This window comes from Mustela erminea, chromosome 14 (genome assembly GCF_009829155.1).
Source record: "Mustela erminea isolate mMusErm1 chromosome 14, mMusErm1.Pri, whole genome shotgun sequence".
Lineage (NCBI taxonomy): Eukaryota > Metazoa > Chordata > Mammalia > Carnivora > Mustelidae > Mustela > Mustela erminea.
The window spans coordinates 18924187-18944593 of NC_045627.1; the positions used below are offsets into that span (position 1 = coordinate 18924187).

The window sequence follows — 20407 nt, forward strand, 5'->3', positions numbered from 1 at the left end:
CAAGAGTCTTATAAGGTTTGTCTCCTTTCTCTGATCTGTGGCACTTACTGGACTGAGAGACATGTTCAAGAAGACTTAAGATGTAGCTAAGGAGTCCTCTTCGTAAAACTGGTGTTCCTCAGATGTCTATGTTAATCAAAATGGGTTGGGGGGGGCTTGCTGTGGGAAAATCATTGCTTAAGACAGAAGCATTTATTTCTTGCTTATGCAAACTGCGCTCCTGGTCTGATGACTCTCTGGAGCAGATTTCTTCCAAGTGATGACTCAGGGATCATGTAACCTGTCATCTGGAACAAGTAGTTATCAAGGTCATCAGAGCAGAGGAAGGGAGATCATGGAGAACGCACACCCCCTCTAAATGCCTCTGCACTAACTAAATCAATCTGCAAGTGACACATGTCATTGCCACTCACAGCCCATTGACCAGTGACTACCAGGGACCTGGAGAGCATAACCTCCCTCCGTCCCCACAAAGGAGCAGAAGGCCAGATATGGGCAACGGTTTCAAGGCTCCATCACCATGACCTTGGGCAAGTATTGGAATTTCTCTATCTGGCAGGGGGCCACCATGGAACCCTTACCTCTTCCCACCATGCTGAGTCTAAACCTTTGGTTTCTTCTTAGCTTTGTGAATTTGACTGCTTTGTAGACACTATGTCACTGTCCCTCTAAGAATATCGGACAACTACAAGTACGGGACAGATGCTTGGTTATACTGGCAATATAACCTTTGGCTATTTGTTTCACTTCTCTTGGACTCTTTATTTTTTCTTTTTAATTGGAGTGTAGAATGGGGGTTAAGACCAGTGCCATCCTCAAAATACAGCCGTGGATACTCAAGGAGGCAACTTATGTCGTGACTTAGAGCAGGGTGTGGAACCTTATTACGAGATCAGTACACTCATGTTATTTTATTTATTTATTTTTATTTTTATTTTTAAAAGGTGACTATCCTCCTTGCCCTGGCTTGGTAAGTGTCTACCTAGTAACAGCTCCATACATTGGTGGCGTCCTTTGTGTCCTGGCATGACTAGTCAGCCTAATCCATGCAAATCTCTCTCATCTCCTGACCCATGAAGTAGTGTCAAGAACTCTGTAGGAGATCTGGGTCTTTTCCAAGACCATCGACGCCCTTGCAGGTGTGTCTTACCTGCTTTAGCTCACACTCCATTGCTGCCTGGCTCTGTCTTGGCTCTGTCGTCCAGGTGGATCCTGCCTTTAGCTCCCACAAGCTCGAGATCCCTTTCTGTCTTCCCCTGTCATTGAGCCCTGGCTTTCTCTCCGAGACCCACGAGAGAGGTCTGGGCTGGCCTCTTGCATTTCTGGAGTTCTCCCTTCCTTCAGGGGGGCAGCTGCCCACCCTAAACTCAGCGCCTCAGAACCCAAACCCTGCCTTAGCTTCTGATTCTCACACGGGCTTGATTTCCAGCCTCCACACAGCAGGGGGAACATGAGACACCCCTTCCCTCTGGTGAGAGGCCTGGGCATTTCTGGTGCCATCTAACCCTTATCACCATCCTAAACCCATGAAAACCCAGGATGTTAAGGCCCCCTCAGGCATTATCCATCTAGGTGGATACATGTGAGCAAGAAGTTTTTCTTCCTTCCTCCCTAGATCTTAGGTAGATTGTCCTTGGGAATGAGCCAGACAAATCCCTGCAAGAGAGAATGTGAGAAATGATGTGAATTCACTCTCCAGCATGGGGGTGGTCCATGTCCCCTCCCCACTTGCTTTTCGGCTACTCTGATGTGGGGGGCGCTATGAATGGTTGCCAGTGTATTTGTTCTGGGCAGGGGAGAAAGCAATTTTCACCAGGCAGGGTTCCTCCTCAGGCTTGGTTCTGCCCAAAACAAGAAAGACAAAATGCTTTCATGTCAACCTCCACTGGGGTTGTCCTTTTTCCCATTGGCTGGAGACAACACTGAGTCAGGCTAGACTTTTTTTTTTTTTTTTTAAAGATTTTATTTATTTATTTGACAAACAGAGAGCACAAGCAGGCAGAGAGGCAGGCAGAGAGAGAGGGGGAAGCAGGCTCCCCACTGAGCGGAGAGCCTGATGCAAGACTCAATCCCAGGACCCTGAGATCATGACCTTACTGAAAACAGAGGCTTTAACCCACTGAGCCACCCAGGCGCCCCAGGCTAGACATTGATATAAGCAAACTTTCTGCTTCTCTTGATCCTCCCCCCCGCAAGTTCCATCATAGGGCAATATGGTATTTTTATTTCCTGTACATCCCCCCAACCTTCTTCCCCTTGGATAACCATCAGTTTGATCTCTGTATTTACAAGTTAGTTTCTTGGTTTGTTTGTTTCTCACTTTCTTCACCCCCTCTTCGTTTTGTTGCTTTAATTCCTCATATGAGTGGAATCAGGTGGTATTTGTCTGTCTCTGATTGACTTATTTTGCTTAGCATAATACTCTCTAGGTCTATCCATATTGTTGCAAATGGCAAAATTAGTTTTAATGGATGAATGATATTCCATTGTGCATATATATAATATATATTATATAACATATTAATTATGTTAATTATATTGTAATATATTATAATATTAATTATAGTATATTGATTATATATTAATATATTATATAACATAATAATATATATTATTATATATATTATCGATGGACTAAGTGTCCATTGATAAATGAATGGATAAAGAAGATGGAGTGTGTATATCTATATCTATATCTATATCTATATATATCTATATATATGGTATATATATATTGATTATATATATTGATTATATATATTGATTATATTGAATATATTGATTATATATATATATCAATATATATGGTACATATATATTGATTATATATATTGATTATATTGAATATAGATATATATATAGATATAGATATATCTATATATCTATATATATGGTACATGTATTCCTTTGGATTAGTGTTTTTACATTTTGGGGTAAATACCCAGTAGTGCGATTCCTGAATTGTAGGGTAATTCTATTTTCAACTTTTTGAGGAACCTCCACACTGTTTTCCATGGTGGCTGCACCAGTTTGCATTCCTACCTACAGTGCAAGAGGCTTCCTTTTTCTCCACATCCTCGCAAACATTTGCTGTTTCTTGTGTTTTTTATTTTAGCTATTCTGGGGTGTGAGGTGGTATCTCATTGTGGTTTCTGATTTGTATCTCTCTGATGATGAGTGATGTTGAGTGTCTTTTCATGTGTCTGTTGGCCATTTGCATGTCTTCTTTGGAGAAATGTCTATTCATGTTTCCTACCCATTTTTAATTGGATTATGTGGGTTTTGGGTGGCTCAGTTGTATAAGTTCTTTTTATATTTTGGGTAATAACCCTTTATCAGATATGTCATTGGCTAATATCTTCTCCCATTTCTTAGGTTGCCTTTTAGTTTTGTTGTTGTTTTTTTTTCCTTTGCTGTGCAAAAGCTTTCTATTTTGATGTAGTCCCAATAGTTCATTTTTACTTTTATTTCCTTGCCTCAGGAGACCTATCTAGAAAACCATTGCCACAGCCACCAATGCCCATGTCTTCTTCTAGGATTTTTGTGGTTTTAGGTCTCACGTTTGAGTCTTTAATCCATTTTGAGTTGATTTCTTGTATATGGTAAAAGAAAATGGTCCAATTTCATTCTTTTGCATATTGCCATCCAGTTTTCCTAACACCATTTTTTGAGGAGAGCATCTTTTTTCCATCAGATATTTATTTCCCCTTTGTCGAAGATTAATTGACCATACAATTATATGTTTACTTCCGGGTTCTCTATTCTGTTCCATTGATCTGTGTGTCTGTTTTTGTGCCAGCACCATGCTGTCTTGATGATCACAGCTTTGTAATAGAGCTTGAACTCCGGAATGGTGATGCCTCCAGTTTCGTTTTTCTTTTTCAAACTTGCCTTGGCTATTGGAGGTCTTTTGTGGCTCCACACAAACTTTAGGATTGTTTTCTCTAGTTCTGTGAGAAATGCTCTTGATATTTTGATAGGGATTGATTTAAATCTGTAGATTGCTTTGGGTAGTACAGACATTCTATCAATATCTGTCCTTTGAATTTGTGAGATGGAATGTCTTTCCATTTTTTGTATCTTGTCTTTAATTTCTTTCATTGGCGTCTTACTGTTTTTAGAGCTCAGGTTTTTTCATCTCTTTTGATAAGTTTATTCCTAGATATCTTATTATTGTTGGTGCAGTTGTAAATAGGATTGTTTTCTTAATTTCTCTTTCTGCTACTTCATTATTAGTGTATAGGAATGCAACAGGTTTCTGAATATTAATTTTGTGTCCTGTGACTTTACTGAATTCCTTTATCAGTTGTAGTAGGTTATTTTTAATGGCAGTTATACTTTATTTGGATTTTAGAAAGGCAGTTAAATTTTTATGTTATTATTTTTTATATAAAATTATTTTTAAATTTAAATTCAATTAGTTAGCATATAGTGTATTATTAGTTTCAGAGGTAGAGGTCAGTGATTCATCAGTCTTATATAATACCTTGTGCTCATTACATCATGTGCCCTCCTTAATGCCCATCACCCAGTTACCCTATCCCTCCACCCAGCCCCCCTCCAGCAGCCCTCAGTTTGTTTCCTCTAATTAAGAGTCTCTTACGGTTTGTCTCCCTCTCTGATTTCATCTTGTTTTGTTTTTGCCTCACTTCCCCTATGATCTCTGTTTTGTTTCTTTAATTCCACGTATGAATGAGATCATATGATGATTGTCTTTCTCTGATTGACTTAGTTCAATTGACATAATACCCTCCAGTTTCATCCACATGGTTGCAAATAGCAAGATTTTGTTTTTTTGGGTTGCTGAATAGTCTTCCATTGTGTATACACACCACATCATTTTTATCCGTTCATCTGCCAATGGACATCTAGGCTCTTTCCATAGTTTGGCTATTGTGGACATTGCTGCTATAAACATTCATTTGCACATGCCCCTTTGGATCACTATATTTGTGTCTTTGGGGTAAATACCCAGTAGCATGATTGTTGAGTCACAGGGTAGCTCTATTTTCAACTTTTTGAGGAACCTCCATACTGTTTTCCGGAGTGGCTGCACCAGCTTGCATTCCCACCAACAGTGTAGGAGGGTTCCCCTTTCTCTGCATCCTCACCAACACCTGTCGTTTCCTGACTTGTTAATTTTAGCCATTCTGACTGGTGTGAGGTAGTATCTCATTGAGGTTTTGATTTGTATTTCCCTGGTGCCAAGTGATGTTGAGCACTTTTTCATGCATCTGTTGGCCATTTGGATGTCCTTTTTGGAGAAGTATATGTTCATGTCTTCTGCCCATTTCTTGATTGGATTATTTGTTCTTTGGGTGCTGAGTTTGATAAGTCCTTTATAGATTTTGGATACTAGCCTTTTATCTGATAAGACATTTGCAAATATCTTCTTCCATTCTGTCAGTTGTCTTATGGTTTTGTATATTGTTTCCTTTGCTGTGCAAAAGCTTTTTATCTTGATGAAATTCCAGTTGTTTATTTTGCCTTTGTTTCCCTTGCCTTTGGAGATGTGTCTAGCAAGAAGTTGCTGTGGCTGAGGTCAAAGAGGTTGCTGCCAGTGTTCTTCTCTAGGATTTTGTTGGATTCCTGTCTTTCATTTAGGTCTTTCATCCATTTTGAGTCTATTTTTGTATATGATGTAAGGAAATGGTCCAGTTTCATTCTTCTCCATGTTACTGCCCAGTTTTCCCAAAACCATTTGTTGAAGAGACTGACTTTTTTCCATTGGATATTCTTTCCTGCTTTGTCAAAGATCAGTTGTTCATGGAATTGAGGGTCTATTTCTGAGCTCTCTATTCTGTTCCATTGATCTATGTGTCTATTTCTGTGCCAATACCATACTGTCTTGATGATGACAGCTTTGTAAGATTGCTTGAAGTGGAATTGTGATACCACCAACTTTGTTTTTGTTTTTGTTTTTGTTTTCAACATTCCTCTGGCTGTTGGGGTCCTTTTCTAATTCTATACAAGTTTTAGGATTATTTGTTTCAGCTGAGTGAAAAAAGTTGATGGTATTTTGGTAAGGCTTGCATTATATGTGTAGACTGCTCTAGGCAGCATAGACATTTTCACAATATGTGTTCTTCCAATCCATAAGCGTGGAACATTTTCCATTTCTTTGTGTCATCCTTAATTTCTTTCATGAGTGTTCTATAGTTTTTTGAGTACAGATCCTTTGCCTCTTTTAGGTATATTCATAGGCATCTTATGGTTTTTGAAGCAACTGTAAATGAGATCGAATCCTTAATTTCTCTTTCTTCTGTCTCATTGTTAGTGTGTAGAAATGCAACTGATTTCTGTGTATTGATTTTATATCCTGCCACATTGCTAAATTCCTGTATGAGTTCTAGCATTTTTGGGGTGTAGTCTTTTGGTTTTTCCACAGAGTATCACGTCATCTGTGAAGAATGAGTGTTTCACTTCTTTGCAGATTTAAATCCCTCTTATTTCTCTTGTTGTCTGATTGCTGAGGCTAGGACTTCTAGTGCTATGTTGAACAATCGTGATGATAGTGGACATCCCTGTCGTGTTCCTGACATTAGGGGAAATGATCTCAATTTGTCCCCATTGAGAATGATATTCGCTGTGGATTTTTTGTATATGGCTTTTATGATAGTGAAGTACACTACACTGTGAAGAATTTTGATCAAGAAAGGATGTTGTACTTCATCAAATGCTTTTTCTGCATCTATTGAGAGGATCATGTTGTTCTTGTCCTTTCTTTTATTAATGCATTGTATCACATTGATTGATTTGCAGATGCGGTACCACCCTTGCAGCCCAGGAATCAATCCCACTTGGTCGTGGTGAATAATCCTTTTAATGTATTGTTGGATCCTGTTGACTAGTATCTTGGTGAGACTTTTTTCACCAGGGATATAGGTCTGTAATTCTCCTCTTTGGTGGGGTATTTGTCTGTTTGGGGATCAAGGTAATGCTGGCCTCATAGGAAGAGTTTGTAAGTTTTCCTTGTTTCAGGAAGGTTTCCTGTTTTCTTGGAACAGCTTCAGAAGAATAGGTATTAATTCTTATTTGAATGTTTGGTAGAATTCCCCTGGGAAGCCATCTGGCCCTGGACTCTCGTAAGAATGTATTATGAGCAACTATATGCCAACAAATTAGGCAATATGGAAGAAATGGATGCATTCCTAGAGACGTATAAACTACTAAAAATGGAACAGGAAGAAACAGAAAACCTGAGCAGACCCATAACCGCAAGGAAATTAAAGCAGTATTCAAAAATCTCCCAACAAACAAGAGTTCTAGTAGTTTTTTAGTGGAGTTGTTAGGGTTTTCTACAGATAGTATCATATCATCTGCAAATAGTGAAAATTTTTTACTTCCTCCTTACCAATTTGGGTACTTTTTATCTCTTTTTGCTGTCTGATTGCTGTGACTAGGACTTCTAGTACTACATTGAATCAAAGTGGTAAGAGTGGACATCCTTGTTTTGTTCCTGACCTTAGGGGGAAAGCATTCAGTTTTTCCCATCAAGGATAATGTTTTCTGTGCGTTTTTCATATATGGCCTTTGTTATGTTGAAATATGTTTCTTCTAGACCTACTTTTTTGAGAGATTTCATCATGAATGGATGCTGAACTTTGTCAAATGCTTTTTCTGCATCTACTGTAATGATCATATGGTTTTAATCATTTCCCTTATTGATGTGACATATCATGATGATTGTTTTGTGAATACTGAACCACACTTGCATCCTGGAAATACATTCCACTTGATTGTGGTATATGATTTTTTTAAAAAATGTGTTGTTGGATTCAGTTATTGCTGATATTTTGTTGAGGATTTTTGGATTTGGGTTCATCAGAGATTATTGACCAGTAGTTCTCTTTTTTTGTGTGTGATTTCTTTATTTGATTTTGGTAACAGGGTAATGTTTGCCTAATAGAATGAATCTGGAAGTTCTCCTTCCTTTTCTATTTTTTGGAATAGTTGAGAAAAATAGGTATTAATCCTTCTTTAAATGTTTGGTAGAATTCACATGTGAAGCCATCTAGTCCTGGACTTCTGTTTGTTGGGAGTTTTTTGATTACTGATTGAATTTCATTGCTGGTAATTAGTTTGTTCAAATTTTCTATTTCTTCCTGCTTCAATTTTGGCAGATTATATGCTTCTAGGAGTTTACTCATTTCTTCTAGGTTGTCCAGTTTGTAGACATATCATTTTTCATAATCTCATATAATTCTTTGTATTTCTATGGTATTAGTTGTTTATTTTTCCTCTTTGATTTACGATTCTATTTATTTGAGTCTTCTCACTATCTTTTTTTAATGTGTCTAGCTAGATGTTTATCAATTTTGTTGATCTTTTCAGAGAATCAGTTTCTGGTTTCATCGCTCTATTCTATTGATTTTTTATTTTTTTAATTATTATTAAAGATTTTATTTATTTATATGACAGAAAATGAGGCAGCAAAAGAGGGAGCGCAAGTGGGGCGAGGGACAAGAGAGGGAGAAGCAGGCTTCCTGCTGAGCAGGGAGTCTGATGCTGGGCTCAGTCCCAGGACCGTGGGATCATGACCTGAGCTGAAGGCAGACGCTTAATGACTGAGCCACCCAGGTGTCCCTGTTCTATTGATTTTTTAGTTTTTATATCATTTATTGCTGCTCTAATCTTTATTATTTCTTTCCTTTTGTTAGTTTGGGGTTTTGTTTGTTATTCTTCTGGCTCCTTTAAGTGTAAGGTTAGGTTGTTGACTTGAGGTTTTTCTTGCTTCTTGAGGTAAGTCTGTTTCTCATATACTCCCCTCTTAGAACAACTTTTGCTGCATCCCAAAGGTTTTGGACTGTTGTGTTTTCATTTGTATTTGTTCCCATGTAGTTTTCGATTTCTTCTTTGATTTTTTTGGTCGACTCATTCATTGTTTAGTAGCATGTCATTTAACCTCCATGTATTTGTGGTCCTTCTGATTTTTTCTTGTCATTGATTTCTAGTCTCATAAACTGTGGTCAGAAACGATGTGTGGTATGACTCCCTTATTTTTCAATTTGTTGAGACTTGTTTTGTGGCCTAGCATGTGATCTCTTCTGGAGAATGTTCTGTGTAAACTTGAAAAGCATGTGTATTCTGCTGTTTTAATATGGAATGTTCTGAGTGTATCTGTTAAATCCATTTGGTCCAGTGTGTCATTCAAAGTCCCTGTTTCTTAGTGGATTTGCTCTTTGGATGATCTGTCCATCAATGTAAGTGGGGTATTAAGTTCCCCTAGTATTATTGTATTACTATCAATTATTTCCTTTATGCTTGTTATTAACTGTTTTATATATTTGAGTGCTCCCGGCTTGGGCATACCTAATTATAATTATTATAGCTTCTTGTTGGAATGTTCCCTTTATGACTATATAGTGTTCTTCTTTGTCTCTTCTTACAGTTTTTGTTTTATGGTCTGTTTTGTCTGATATAAGTATTGCTACTTCTGCTTTCTTTTGATAACCCTTTGCAAGATAAATGTTTCTCTACTGCTCACTTTCAATCTGCAGGTGTCTTTAGGTCTGAAATAACTCTCTTGTAGATAGCTTATAGATGGGGTCTAGTTTGTTTGTTTGTTTTTTTAACCCATTTTGTCACCTTTGTCTTTTGATTGGAGAGTTTAGTCCATTTATAGTCAAGTAATCATTGATAGATATGTATTTATTGCCATTTTGTTATTTCTTTGTGGTTGTTTATGTCATTTTTCTCTGGTCTTTCCTTCTCTTGCTTTCTTCCGTGGTTTGTTGGTGTTCTTTAATGATACACTTCGGTTTCTTTCTCTTTATTCTTTGCATATTTATGATTTTGCATTTTGATTTGTGGTTACCATTAAATTTGTATATAGCTTCTGCATATAGATAGCAGTCTATCTTAAGTTGATGGTCATTTAAATTTGAACCCATTCTTTACTCCTGTCCTCCCCAAGTTTTAGGTTTGTGCTGTCATATTTTACATCCTTATATTTTATGAATCCCTTGTCTGATTTTTATAGGAATACTTATTTTTGCTGTTTTGTGTTTTTTACTTTTCATACTCTCACTTATGTTCTTTTCTTTCCACTTACAGTGTTCCCTGTAATATTTCTTATAGGGCTGCTTTAGTGATCATGAACTCCTTTAATTTTTGTTTGTCTGAGAAACTTTGTTCCTTTTTTTTGAGAAGCTCTTTATCTCTCCTTCTATTCTAAATGACAGCCTTGCTGAATAGAGTATTCTTGGCTGCACATTTTTCCTTTTCAGCACTTTGAATATACCATGCCACTCCCTTTTGGCCTGCCAAGTGCTGGAAAATCTGCTGAGAACCAAGTGGGATTTCCCTTATACATAACTGCCTTCTTTTCTCTTGCTGCTTTTAACATCCTTTCTTTATCACATTTGCCATTTTGATTACCCTGTCTTGGTGTGGACCTCCTTGGGTTGATTTTGGAGAGGAAGGTCTGTCTCTGGGCTTCCTGGATCTAGACATTGATTTCCTTCCCTGGATTAGGGAAGTTTTCAGCTATTATTTCTTTAATTTTCTGCCCCCTCCCTTTCCTCTGTCTTCTTCTTCTGGGATCTCTATAATGTGAACAGTGTGGTATTTTTTCCATGGTTGCACCATGCTGGGTGGGGGATGCTATGCCTCTGAGCTTTATGTAGAAGGAATTACATCAAAAGATCACCTTGTCCCTGAAATGAAGATAAATGCAACTGCAACCTGTTTCCCCCCAATCTGCCTTCCTAATCTTGTATGACAAACAGGTCAAATTTGTCACTTGTTCGGCAAGCAGGTCAAATGCAATAAATCCATATCCATGGTTTTGGAAAAAGATAACAGAGAATAATTTCTAAATACTCTGCAAAGGTTATATAGATCCACGGTGGTTTTCTAGCAGTAGGACAATTGGGAAATTTTTCAATTCCATTCTTATCTACTTTCAAACCCTCTGCATGTTTTGAAAACAGCAAAGACACCCCTTCTTCCCAAGGCTGAGTCTGTCAGACTCTAAAGGGGAGATCATGAGTACAGCCCAAGAGGAATACACCAAGAAAAGAACTGTGCTGTAAGGTTTAACTGCATGGAACCCACCACTCTTGGGCATCCACATTCGGCCTAATTAATATAATAACTCACTCACATCATGCTGTAGGGTTAGCAAAGGACTTTAAAAAAATATCGTCTATGTGAACCTTGCAGCAAAGTAGGTTTTTGTTAGTCTCTATCTTTCTTTTTTTTTTTTAATTTTTTAAAATTTATTTTATTTGACAGAGAGAGAGATCACAGGTAGGCAGAGAGGCAGGCAGAGACAGAGGGGGAAGCAGGCTCCCTGCTGAGCAGAGAGCCCGATACGTTGCTTGATCCCAGGACACTGAGATCATGACCTGAGCCGAAGGCAGCGGCTTAATCCACTGAGCCACCCTGGTGCCCCAGTCTCTATCTTTCTAATAAGAAAATGAAACAGAGAGATTAAGGTCACTGTGAAAAAAGTCTCAATCTTCAGATTCCAAATTCCACTCCTTCCCACGTATTCAATCTTTAGCCTTTGTCTTTTGCTCTTTGTATTGAAGGCAAGACTGAGTAAGTGAGAAACTCTGCAACCCTGGGAGAGTGTATCTATTTTTTTCTATGAGAAAACCAGAACAATATATCTGGGAACAAAAGCTTTGTGAAGCCCCCAGGGAAGGAGAGCCACAGCGTACTACTCTGTGACATACCATCTTCTTCCAGTGCTCTGCCACTATGGTCAGAGCTGTGACCTCCCTCCCAGAAGGAAACTGGGCTCTTCACTGCAGTGAAGTACATCCATTAGTCTCATTCTCAAGTTCAGTGTATGACAGGTGCAGAAGGGGTTTAATACAAAACAGTCTCTGCAACATGGAACAGAAAAGACCTCTTTTCTATTGCTTGAGGTGTGAGGTTGAGATTCAACACAGCCAAGTATCTATAAATAGCATCTGATAATGGGGCTGCTTTGAGGTTCAATGAGATTTTTCTTTCCTTTGCAAACCGTATAAGGTGGTAAGGTTCCAGTATGGCAGCCCTGCATACCTAAAACTAATTTCTTTTCTGACCTAATGAAGAATTCATTATGTCAGACTGCTCAGCACTTTTTTTTTTTAAAGATTTTATTTATTTATTTGACAAAGATATAGAGATTACAAGTTGGCAGAGAGGCAGCCAGAGAGAGAGAAAGGAGGAAGCAGGCTCCCTGCTGAGCAGAGAGCCCAATGCAGGGCTCGATCCCAGGACCCTGAGTCAAAGGCAGAGGCTTTAACCCACTGAACCACCCAGGTGCCCCGTGCTCAGCACTTTTAACTTTGAAAATGTTCCCAGAGGCAGCTTGGCATACAGTTTCCAGCAATTAGAATGCATATGTTCTCCAAAGGGAGGTCCAGTGCTCACTTTCATGAGATTTTTCTTGGGCAGGTTCTCAGAGGTAACAGAATCTACACCAGCTAGCTCAAGAGGAACAGGATTTATTAGGGGATAGAGGTAACTTGCCCAATCATTGTGAAAGATCAAAACAGAGAATTGGGGTTGAACTTCCAGGAAAAACTCTCCAACTTAAATATAGACTTGAGCTGCTTTGGTAATGGTCCTAGAATAAGGAAGTGGCTATAGCCTTTAGAAGAAGCCACCATACTGCTTTCTCAGAGCCATGCTGCCACAGTCCCAACCAACAAAGCAGATGTGTGATACAGAGAGTGTCTCTTTCCATGTGGCTCAGTTCTGAATCAAATTCTCACCCTAGTGCATCTGAAAGGCAGAACTGAGGCTGCATCTTGAACTCTAAGCAAGTGAGCATCTGGTGTTGGCCTGCCAGCTGGGTTTAGAAAGGGTGTTGAGAGAAGCCCTCTATAAAGCCAATAGTGTTTTAAACTGCAGCTCTTCCCTCCACTTGCATACTAAAGAGCAAAGCTTATTTCCCATATATCTAGCTTCCTACCTCTCCCTTTATCAATCACTCACCCATTTATCCAACCATACATGTATCTATCCATCCATCCATCCAATTTTTGAACTATTGGTATTCTTTCTTTTTTTAAAATAATCTGTTTCAGATTCTTTAAAATCTGTGTCTAAAAGATAAGGACTATTTAAAAGCTCTGACTACAATACCATTAGCATGCTAACATTTTTAACAATAACCCCTTAAGATCGTCAAGTATCTAGTCAGTGTTCAAATTTTCATAATTATCTCCTAATTTTCAAAACCAGTTTGTTTGAATCAGGTTCTAAATAATGAGGGTCTCACAGCATGAATTGATGGGCACATCTCCCAGACTCTTTTAATCTACAGTTTAGAGTGCCTTGAGGAGAACACAACACCCCAAGGCTTGCAATATTCATTTGTCTATCTTCGGGTGACTTATGTAAGCATCCAGTCATGATCATTGTCTCGCTCCATCACTTCACTAGGGGTTTGCAAAGCATGTAGTTTCTTGGTTTGTCATTCTTTCCTAACTTACTTGGCTGGAATATTTCAAGTGTGTGAAACCATCCCCCATCAATAGTTTGGCTTCCAAAGTAAATTTACATAGGAAAAGTAGAATACATTCTTGATCTCCCCCCTTTTTTCTTATCAGTTTTCAGAAAAGCAAAATAGAATTCATTATTTTAAAGGTAGCATCTTTTACAGGTAATTGAACTTTCTTTAAGTATTATTATGATATCATAGATTTAAGCAAATTTGGTTTGCGTCAATCTACTGCAATTTTTTTTAAAGATTTTATTTATTTATTTGACAGGCAGAGATCACAAATAGGCAGAGAGGCAGGCAGGGAGAGAGGAGGAAGCAGGCTCCCCACTGAGCAGAGAGTCCGATACGGGGCTCGATTCCAGGACCCTGAGACCATGACCTGAGCCGAAGGCAGAGGCTTTAACCCACTGAGCCACCCAGGTGCCCCTCTACTGCAATTTTTAAAAACAACTGATGTCCAAGTTGAGCCTTTTGAGAGGAAACCTCTAATTCTTTTTCTACAATTCTAATTTTCTTGATCATCACCTTGGCCTCCTTGTTCCTGGTGTGAAAACATGCTGCAGGTTTCATTCATGTATTTCTTGTCCCAGCGGTAGAATCAGCCATTTCTTCAAAAATCTCTTGTTCCTTTTAGCAAGTATTAAGAGATCACAATCTATGAAACAATTGCTTCTCGGCCTTTTGGCTGAGATCAAGTGTGGATGCTCTATGAACTAATGTATGTTTTTAAGAAGTAATTTATTCCACGGGGTGCCTGGGTGTCTCAGTGAGTTAAAACCTCTGCCCTCAGCTAAGGTCATGATCTCAGGGTCTTGGGATGGAGACCCACATCGGGCTCTCTGCTCAGCGGGGAGCCTGCTTCTCCCTCTCTCTCTGTCTGCCTCTCTGCCTACTTGTGATCACTCTCTCTCTGTCAAATAAATAAATAAAATCTTAAAAAAAAAAAAAGATTTCGGTGAGTGGCAAGATAACTTGTTGAGAAATCTGGAGACTTGGCTCACATCCTGCAGTAAGAATTGCTCAAACACGCTCACTTTGAACCATCCTTTCCTGTTCTGGAAGCCATGTCACCCTTTTGTATGTGTTTCCTCATACAAACACATGTATGGGTGGAGTATGAGCACATGGAGTGTGAGCACATGTCCTGGGGTAATGCATAGAGTAGGACAGTCATCCATATCCTAGCAAACAAGATTTATCTGAGGGCCATTCAGACAGAAATCAAATCTATGTAGACATGTAACGACCGGCAGTGATTTTATCTTCTCTTCACTGCCCCCTGTGGTCCTGGCTACAAGAGCCAGCTGGTCTGAAGTCTACTGCTGGTCCCCTTGGCCCAACATCACTTCTCCACTGGCTTTGCCCCAGTGCTTGACAGTCCCTTGATTCTCACCCCTTGGTATTTAGGGATGGTTCTTCAAATGTTGTCTGGGAAATGATAAATGATCTACTAAGCCCTGATTAAAATGATCTTACCGGACTAGACTGCAGGTCACCTGCTAAGTCTTGGTGAGAATGAGCATGGCAGGGCTCCTTTTCTTGGCGCAGAGAGTGGTGGAGAGGTATGGAGGGGACAGTGGGGGGCTCCATTGTAAGGGAGAAGGGCAGGAGATGGAAGTCTGATGACAAGTCACTAATGGGTGTCTATGGTTTTTATCTGCCTGGATTTCATTCTAGAGAATTGCCCTTCTGGTCTTGTTGAGAGGTTTGTTTAAGTATCTCCTTAAAGGAAAGGATATGTCTATGCTCTGAGCTGGGCCAGTCAGATGTTGTCTCTCAGGACCTGAATCTTGAGTAGCGAGACATAAAGACCTAAAGCATTTCCATGGTCACTCCTGCCACGTAGATCTGTCCAGATCTCTGGCCTTCTAGAGCCTAGATCTTCAACTTCTTTTGCTGCCTTTCAGTGAATTTACTTCTCTCTCTTTCCTCTTCTGCTTAAGTTAGCTGGATTTGGCTTCTGCTCCTTGACACCAAGAATTCTAATTGTTTTGCATGCAAAAACAAAACAAAACAAAAAAACAACCCAAACTGGTTTAATACCATAATTTAACCCGCTCCCCGCTGTGTCGCAGAGAAGTAGCTAAGCCACATTATTGAATGCACTATTGGGAGGCACTTATAGATCTAATACTTCCAGTGGACTTTGGGGGCTGGTCTCTTAAGCCTGCAAGAATAAAGTGCCCTATGTGTTCTTCAAACTTCTTCCTGGACAGCTTGGATTTAGTAGGGAAAAAAGTGGTGTTTGGAGGGGAGTAGTTTGGCCTATTTCTTCCTCTTTTTGTCTCTTGTGTGCCACTATTTAATGTCATGCTGTTATACAGTATACATTCTTCAAGAGAGGGTAAAACATTTTATCTCCCTCCCCTTACAAAAATGCACAAGGCTCTTATAGAAAGTACCAAGACTCAAAAAGATGAAAACAAAACTCATAATCTTACCACCAGATTACTTCTTAACATTTTGCTGTGATTTCTTTCTTTTCTTTTCTTTTCTTTTTTTTAAGATTTTATTTATTTATTTGTCAGAGAGAGAGAGAGTGCAAGAGAGCAAGCACAAGCAGGGAGAACATCAGGCAGAGCTAAAAGCAGTCTCTCTGCTAAGCAAGGAGCCTGATGTAGGGACTCAATCCCAGGACCCTGGGATCATGCTTAACTGACTGAGCCACCCAGGTGTCCCTGCTGTGATTTCTTACAGTTTTTATCACCACACACATATAAATAAATTCTACTTTAAAAAAATTGGATTATAATGTCTTTTAAGCTTAAAGTAACTTAATACAGTAATTTTCTCAGGTCATTAAATCACTTCATGGTTGCACAGTGTTCTTGCCTTATTGTACACTCATTATTTGCATTCTTAGTTTATCTAAAACTTCGCATTCTTTTTATGTACAAAAACCTGAGAGTTAAGAATCACTTTTCTTATCTGAAATTAGTGTATGCATTGCACACATAGCTCAGTGTGAGCCAGAGTCCACACTAATGTCCAGCACGCATCATTGGTCCCTCTTGGTCACTTGTTGAGTGGCCAGTGGGAAATAAAGCAGGTGCTCTTTTCTGGTGACCCAGTCAATAGACCTTGCATGGAACTTGCTGTGCTGGAGAGGCATGTAAAGGCTGAAATCCATGACCTTCAGTCCAGCAGATCTTCTCTACCTCAGTATCAGTCCATCCCAGGGTGGAGTTTGCTAGAAGGTTCTTGTTATCATCACACTTAATCTCATCCTGCACCAAGTCCACAATGGTATGCTAATGAGAACTCTACTCTCCTGGGCATGACAGTGAACATTTTTCCTCAGTAGGTTTTAGAACGCGCTGAGGAATCTAGGCTGAGCGACAGGAAAGGGGGAAGAAACGAGATTCTGGACTATCACTTGCTTTACTGGGATGCAGGATTTCTTTTGATTGGCTGAATCAGGTAAGAGTACCTATATGGTCCTGGAGAGGGAGGGAGGGATCTTGAATCATCTCTCTGTCTTAGAGATCCTTATGAAATCCCAAAAGCTTCCCTCCATTTTCTTAGCCTTGAAAACCCATTTTGCGAAATTATCACCTTCTACTCTCACAGTCTTGAAAAACTGAGACCTCAGTGTGGTAGAGATGTGGCAAGTGGCTTGCTGTGGTGTCACAGAGCCTCATCACTGAACTTGCAGAATTGTGCCAGAAGAAGTGAGAACCAGTGGGAAGTGTCAAATCTTTTACAACCATTAGCTCAGCTCTCCGTGGTGCATTCTGAAGGCAGACAAGGCATTTGCTTTCACATCTGACTTCAGATTATAGTCATCAGTGGAAAATAAATAGTGCTAAGTGGTTAAAAAAGAGGAGTAATAACATTGGCAGTAATTCTGGCAACAGAGCAGTGAATCCCGTGAAGTACATCATTGAAATCTGAGTTCGAGCCGGACACGCTAATGTTAAATCAAGTGTCTTATTGACTTGTGTAAAAGGCTGGTGGTGGTCATCAGTTCAATAGAATAAAACTTGCAAAAGAAGAAAGAAACAAAAAGAACGGTATGATTTTGAATCACGTCTGTTTGTTGCGTAGACTCCTACCACGAGGTCACATTTACGCACACAATGCATGTGTGGACGCTCTGGGGTTGGGAATTCCCCCTGTTGGTCAGCCATGTTTAGTTGTTTTATTTGGGACAGGACTAGTAAGCTTAGTTGGATCATCAAAGTTTCAGAGGCATATCTCAGATGGGTCTCCTGACTCCTGGGGGCTGATGGTGGATGTTGGGACCAAGATCGGAACTAATTTGTTTGGCCTTAAACTTGAAATTGTCCCTGATGGTGGTGGTGAGAGTGATCATGGTGGTGGTAAATGGATGAGGAAATCCTCCTACTATCCGAGAAGTTTGGAAAGATGGGCCAGTCTCTTTGATCCCTTCCAGTTCAGTCCTGCCTCTGAAATGTTTGCTGCTAGACCACTTTTTAAACTCTAGTCTAGCTATTGCAAAATAATCTATCTGCAAAGACCAGGTAGTGGAAAAGATGGAAAAGGTCCGCTGGGAAGAGTCGGTGGTGGGTGGGAGAATGCATACCCCATCTCAAGGAAGAGCAGCAATGAAGTTCTACCAAACTCCTGGCACGTAGGAAGGCTGACTCAATGTTGCCGTGGATTATCAGAGATTTTGGGAGAAAACTTGAGGGTTTAGATTAGTAAATGTAGACTCTTTTTACAGATGAACTGTGAGCTCTTCAATTTTGTCAACTAAATCAAGTTGAAATGAAACATTGAGCCGGGCTAAGCATACTTTCTTGTAGCCAATTTGTAACTCTTGGGGACAGTAACATCTAAGCTGTGTATTATCCCCTTTGGAGGCAAGTCCTGGGACTCTAATTCCATCTCATTGTTCTGGCTTCCTGCAGTAAGGTTAAGAAAATGGGCTCTGAAGTTCCTACCTGTGATTCCAATAATTCTTTAATGCTCGCTTCATATAAACTCCCTTTGAGGACAGTGAGGAGCAGAGTCTGCTGTTTTGCAACCTAATGATAAATGCAAACATGTTCAACACCTACTGTGTTCTATGGGATGAAAGAATTATTACTCTCATCTCATTTTTATAAGAACTCTCTAAGATGGGGACTAAAATTGTTGTCATGATCACATTCCTATTTACAGATGGGCAGTCTTGGGGTTGGGAAGGATTTCCCAAAGTCGCCCAGTAAGCATCAGCCGTGAGATTTGGACGCTAGAGTCAGAAGACAGAATCCAATTTTTAACTGCCATATTATGCCTTCTCCTGCTATATTAAGTGGATTTTTAGCTTCTATAGTCTTGCTGAGTGACAACAACTCCTACTCCCAAAATAGCTTAAGGAGTCTGTAAGGATGCTTTCTGCTTTTGTAGAGCACAGGGGCATTGTCTTTGTCCCCATCCTTTGACAGGGTTTGCAGAAAGTGTGGGATCCTTCTGATGACAGAAGAGGGAGATTTTCTTAATGCCTGGCTTGAGACCGGAAATGCCATTCCCTCTTCCATATTGTTTTCTATTAGGTATTAACTGGAGATTAGCAAATAGAGTTTCAAGGTCAAAATTGTGAGTTTCACTTCCTTATAGACAAGGTAGTCTTTCTTAGGCCATGACAACAGAGGACAGCCCTAATCAAGGGCAATCATCCCTATTGATGGGAGTGCTCCAAACTCAACCTGTGTACAGATAACATCACCACCATAAATGAAAGCGGTATGATGCAGCCAAGGAGTACACATAGATTTTGGCTTAGATGCTAATGCCAAATGATAGGTGGTGGCTTTTAGAATGAGCACTGTGCCAAGAAGGCTTTGGAAACCACATGTGAGTTCACCAAAGAGTGCTGTGATTGATTGGTCTTGTCTGCCCTACCTCAGGCTAGGGAAGCAGTGGCAGGTATGCTGTCCTTGCCATTCCTGGTGTAGTCTATTCAGATGGAAGAACTAAGACATCTAAGGCTTGGGCAGCTCAAAGCATATAAATTTTAATTTGTGATTCTGTCTTTTTCTGCCTCTTCCATTTCTGCTTTTTCTCAGGAGAGATGGCCAAACGCACTTTCTCCATGCTAGAGACGTTCCTGATCTTCCTCCTCGTGTTGATGACCGCTATCACAGTAGCCCTTCTCAGCCTTCTGTTTATCACCAGTGGGACCATCGAAAATCACAAAGGCAAGTTGTCATGGGCTTTCTTGGATGCTCTTCCTAGCCTGTGGGAAATTTCTTGATTACCGGGGATGCCAAGGCAAAGAACAGTGTCTGCTGATAATGCTGATAACAGGGCAGTTCAATGTGTATGTAAGCAGCTGGCGTGGCCATCTAACTGTTACATTAATTGCCCTTTGTGCATCAATAGCAATTTTTATCAAGCTTACCTTTGTCCACAAATAGCCAGTTGACAGGTATTATGACATGCGTTTTTTCATCTCTCACTTTTCCATTGACCTAAGCCCAGTTCAGAATTCTTCAAGGCCCAGTAATGTGAGCATTTGCCCCAAGCCTTCTCTCTTTCTCTTTGCCTTTTCTCGGACATCATCTCCTCTTGTGGAAAAAAGGAAAATGACAGGCGCACTGGATATTAATGAGTCTGTGAAAAACTTTAGAGAAGGGAGCGTTGAACTCAACTTCTTAGGAGGGCCACTCAAGTTCTATAAATGAAGTGCTGTGGGGATGCGGGTGGAATGGGTAGTTGTCATTGTGTCACATGAATGCAGATCTCCAGAGTTTTCAAGAGAAGCTGGAATGGATGAATTAGGCTTCTCCTGATGTATTAATGTTGGGAATTAATTTAGTTTTGGAAAACAATGTAGGTACATTACAGGCAATATTGGGCCCCTGAGTCTTTGATAATCCCTACTTTGGTGGTGGGTCATACACTGGTAAGTAAGTAGAGAAGAAAGGCGGGGGTTGAACACTTTGACCGAAGTAAAGGGAGAGCTGGCTTTAGACCAAACAGAGAAGGAGCCCAATATTTTTTACTCTC

The 20407-nt window shown here is 39.9% G+C and overlaps 1 protein-coding gene across 3 annotated transcripts in view; it reads left to right on the top strand.

Annotated features, from left to right (window-relative positions):
* ASAH2 (N-acylsphingosine amidohydrolase 2) overlaps window positions 1-20407 on the top strand; it is a 94448-nt gene that overhangs the window by 10585 nt on the left and 63456 nt on the right. Inside the window, exons 1-2 of one of the 3 annotated variants that reach the window (XM_032313540.1) lie at window positions 16763-16870; window positions 19465-19596. In XM_032313540.1, coding sequence (XP_032169431.1) covers window positions 19470-19596 — 127 coding nt within the window. In that variant the 5' untranslated portion in view covers window positions 16763-16870; window positions 19465-19469. Of the gene's footprint in view, window positions 1-16762; window positions 16871-19315; window positions 19325-19464; window positions 19597-20407 lie in introns of those variants that run through there. The other 2 variants (XM_032313541.1, XM_032313539.1) reach the window with 2 other exon arrangements.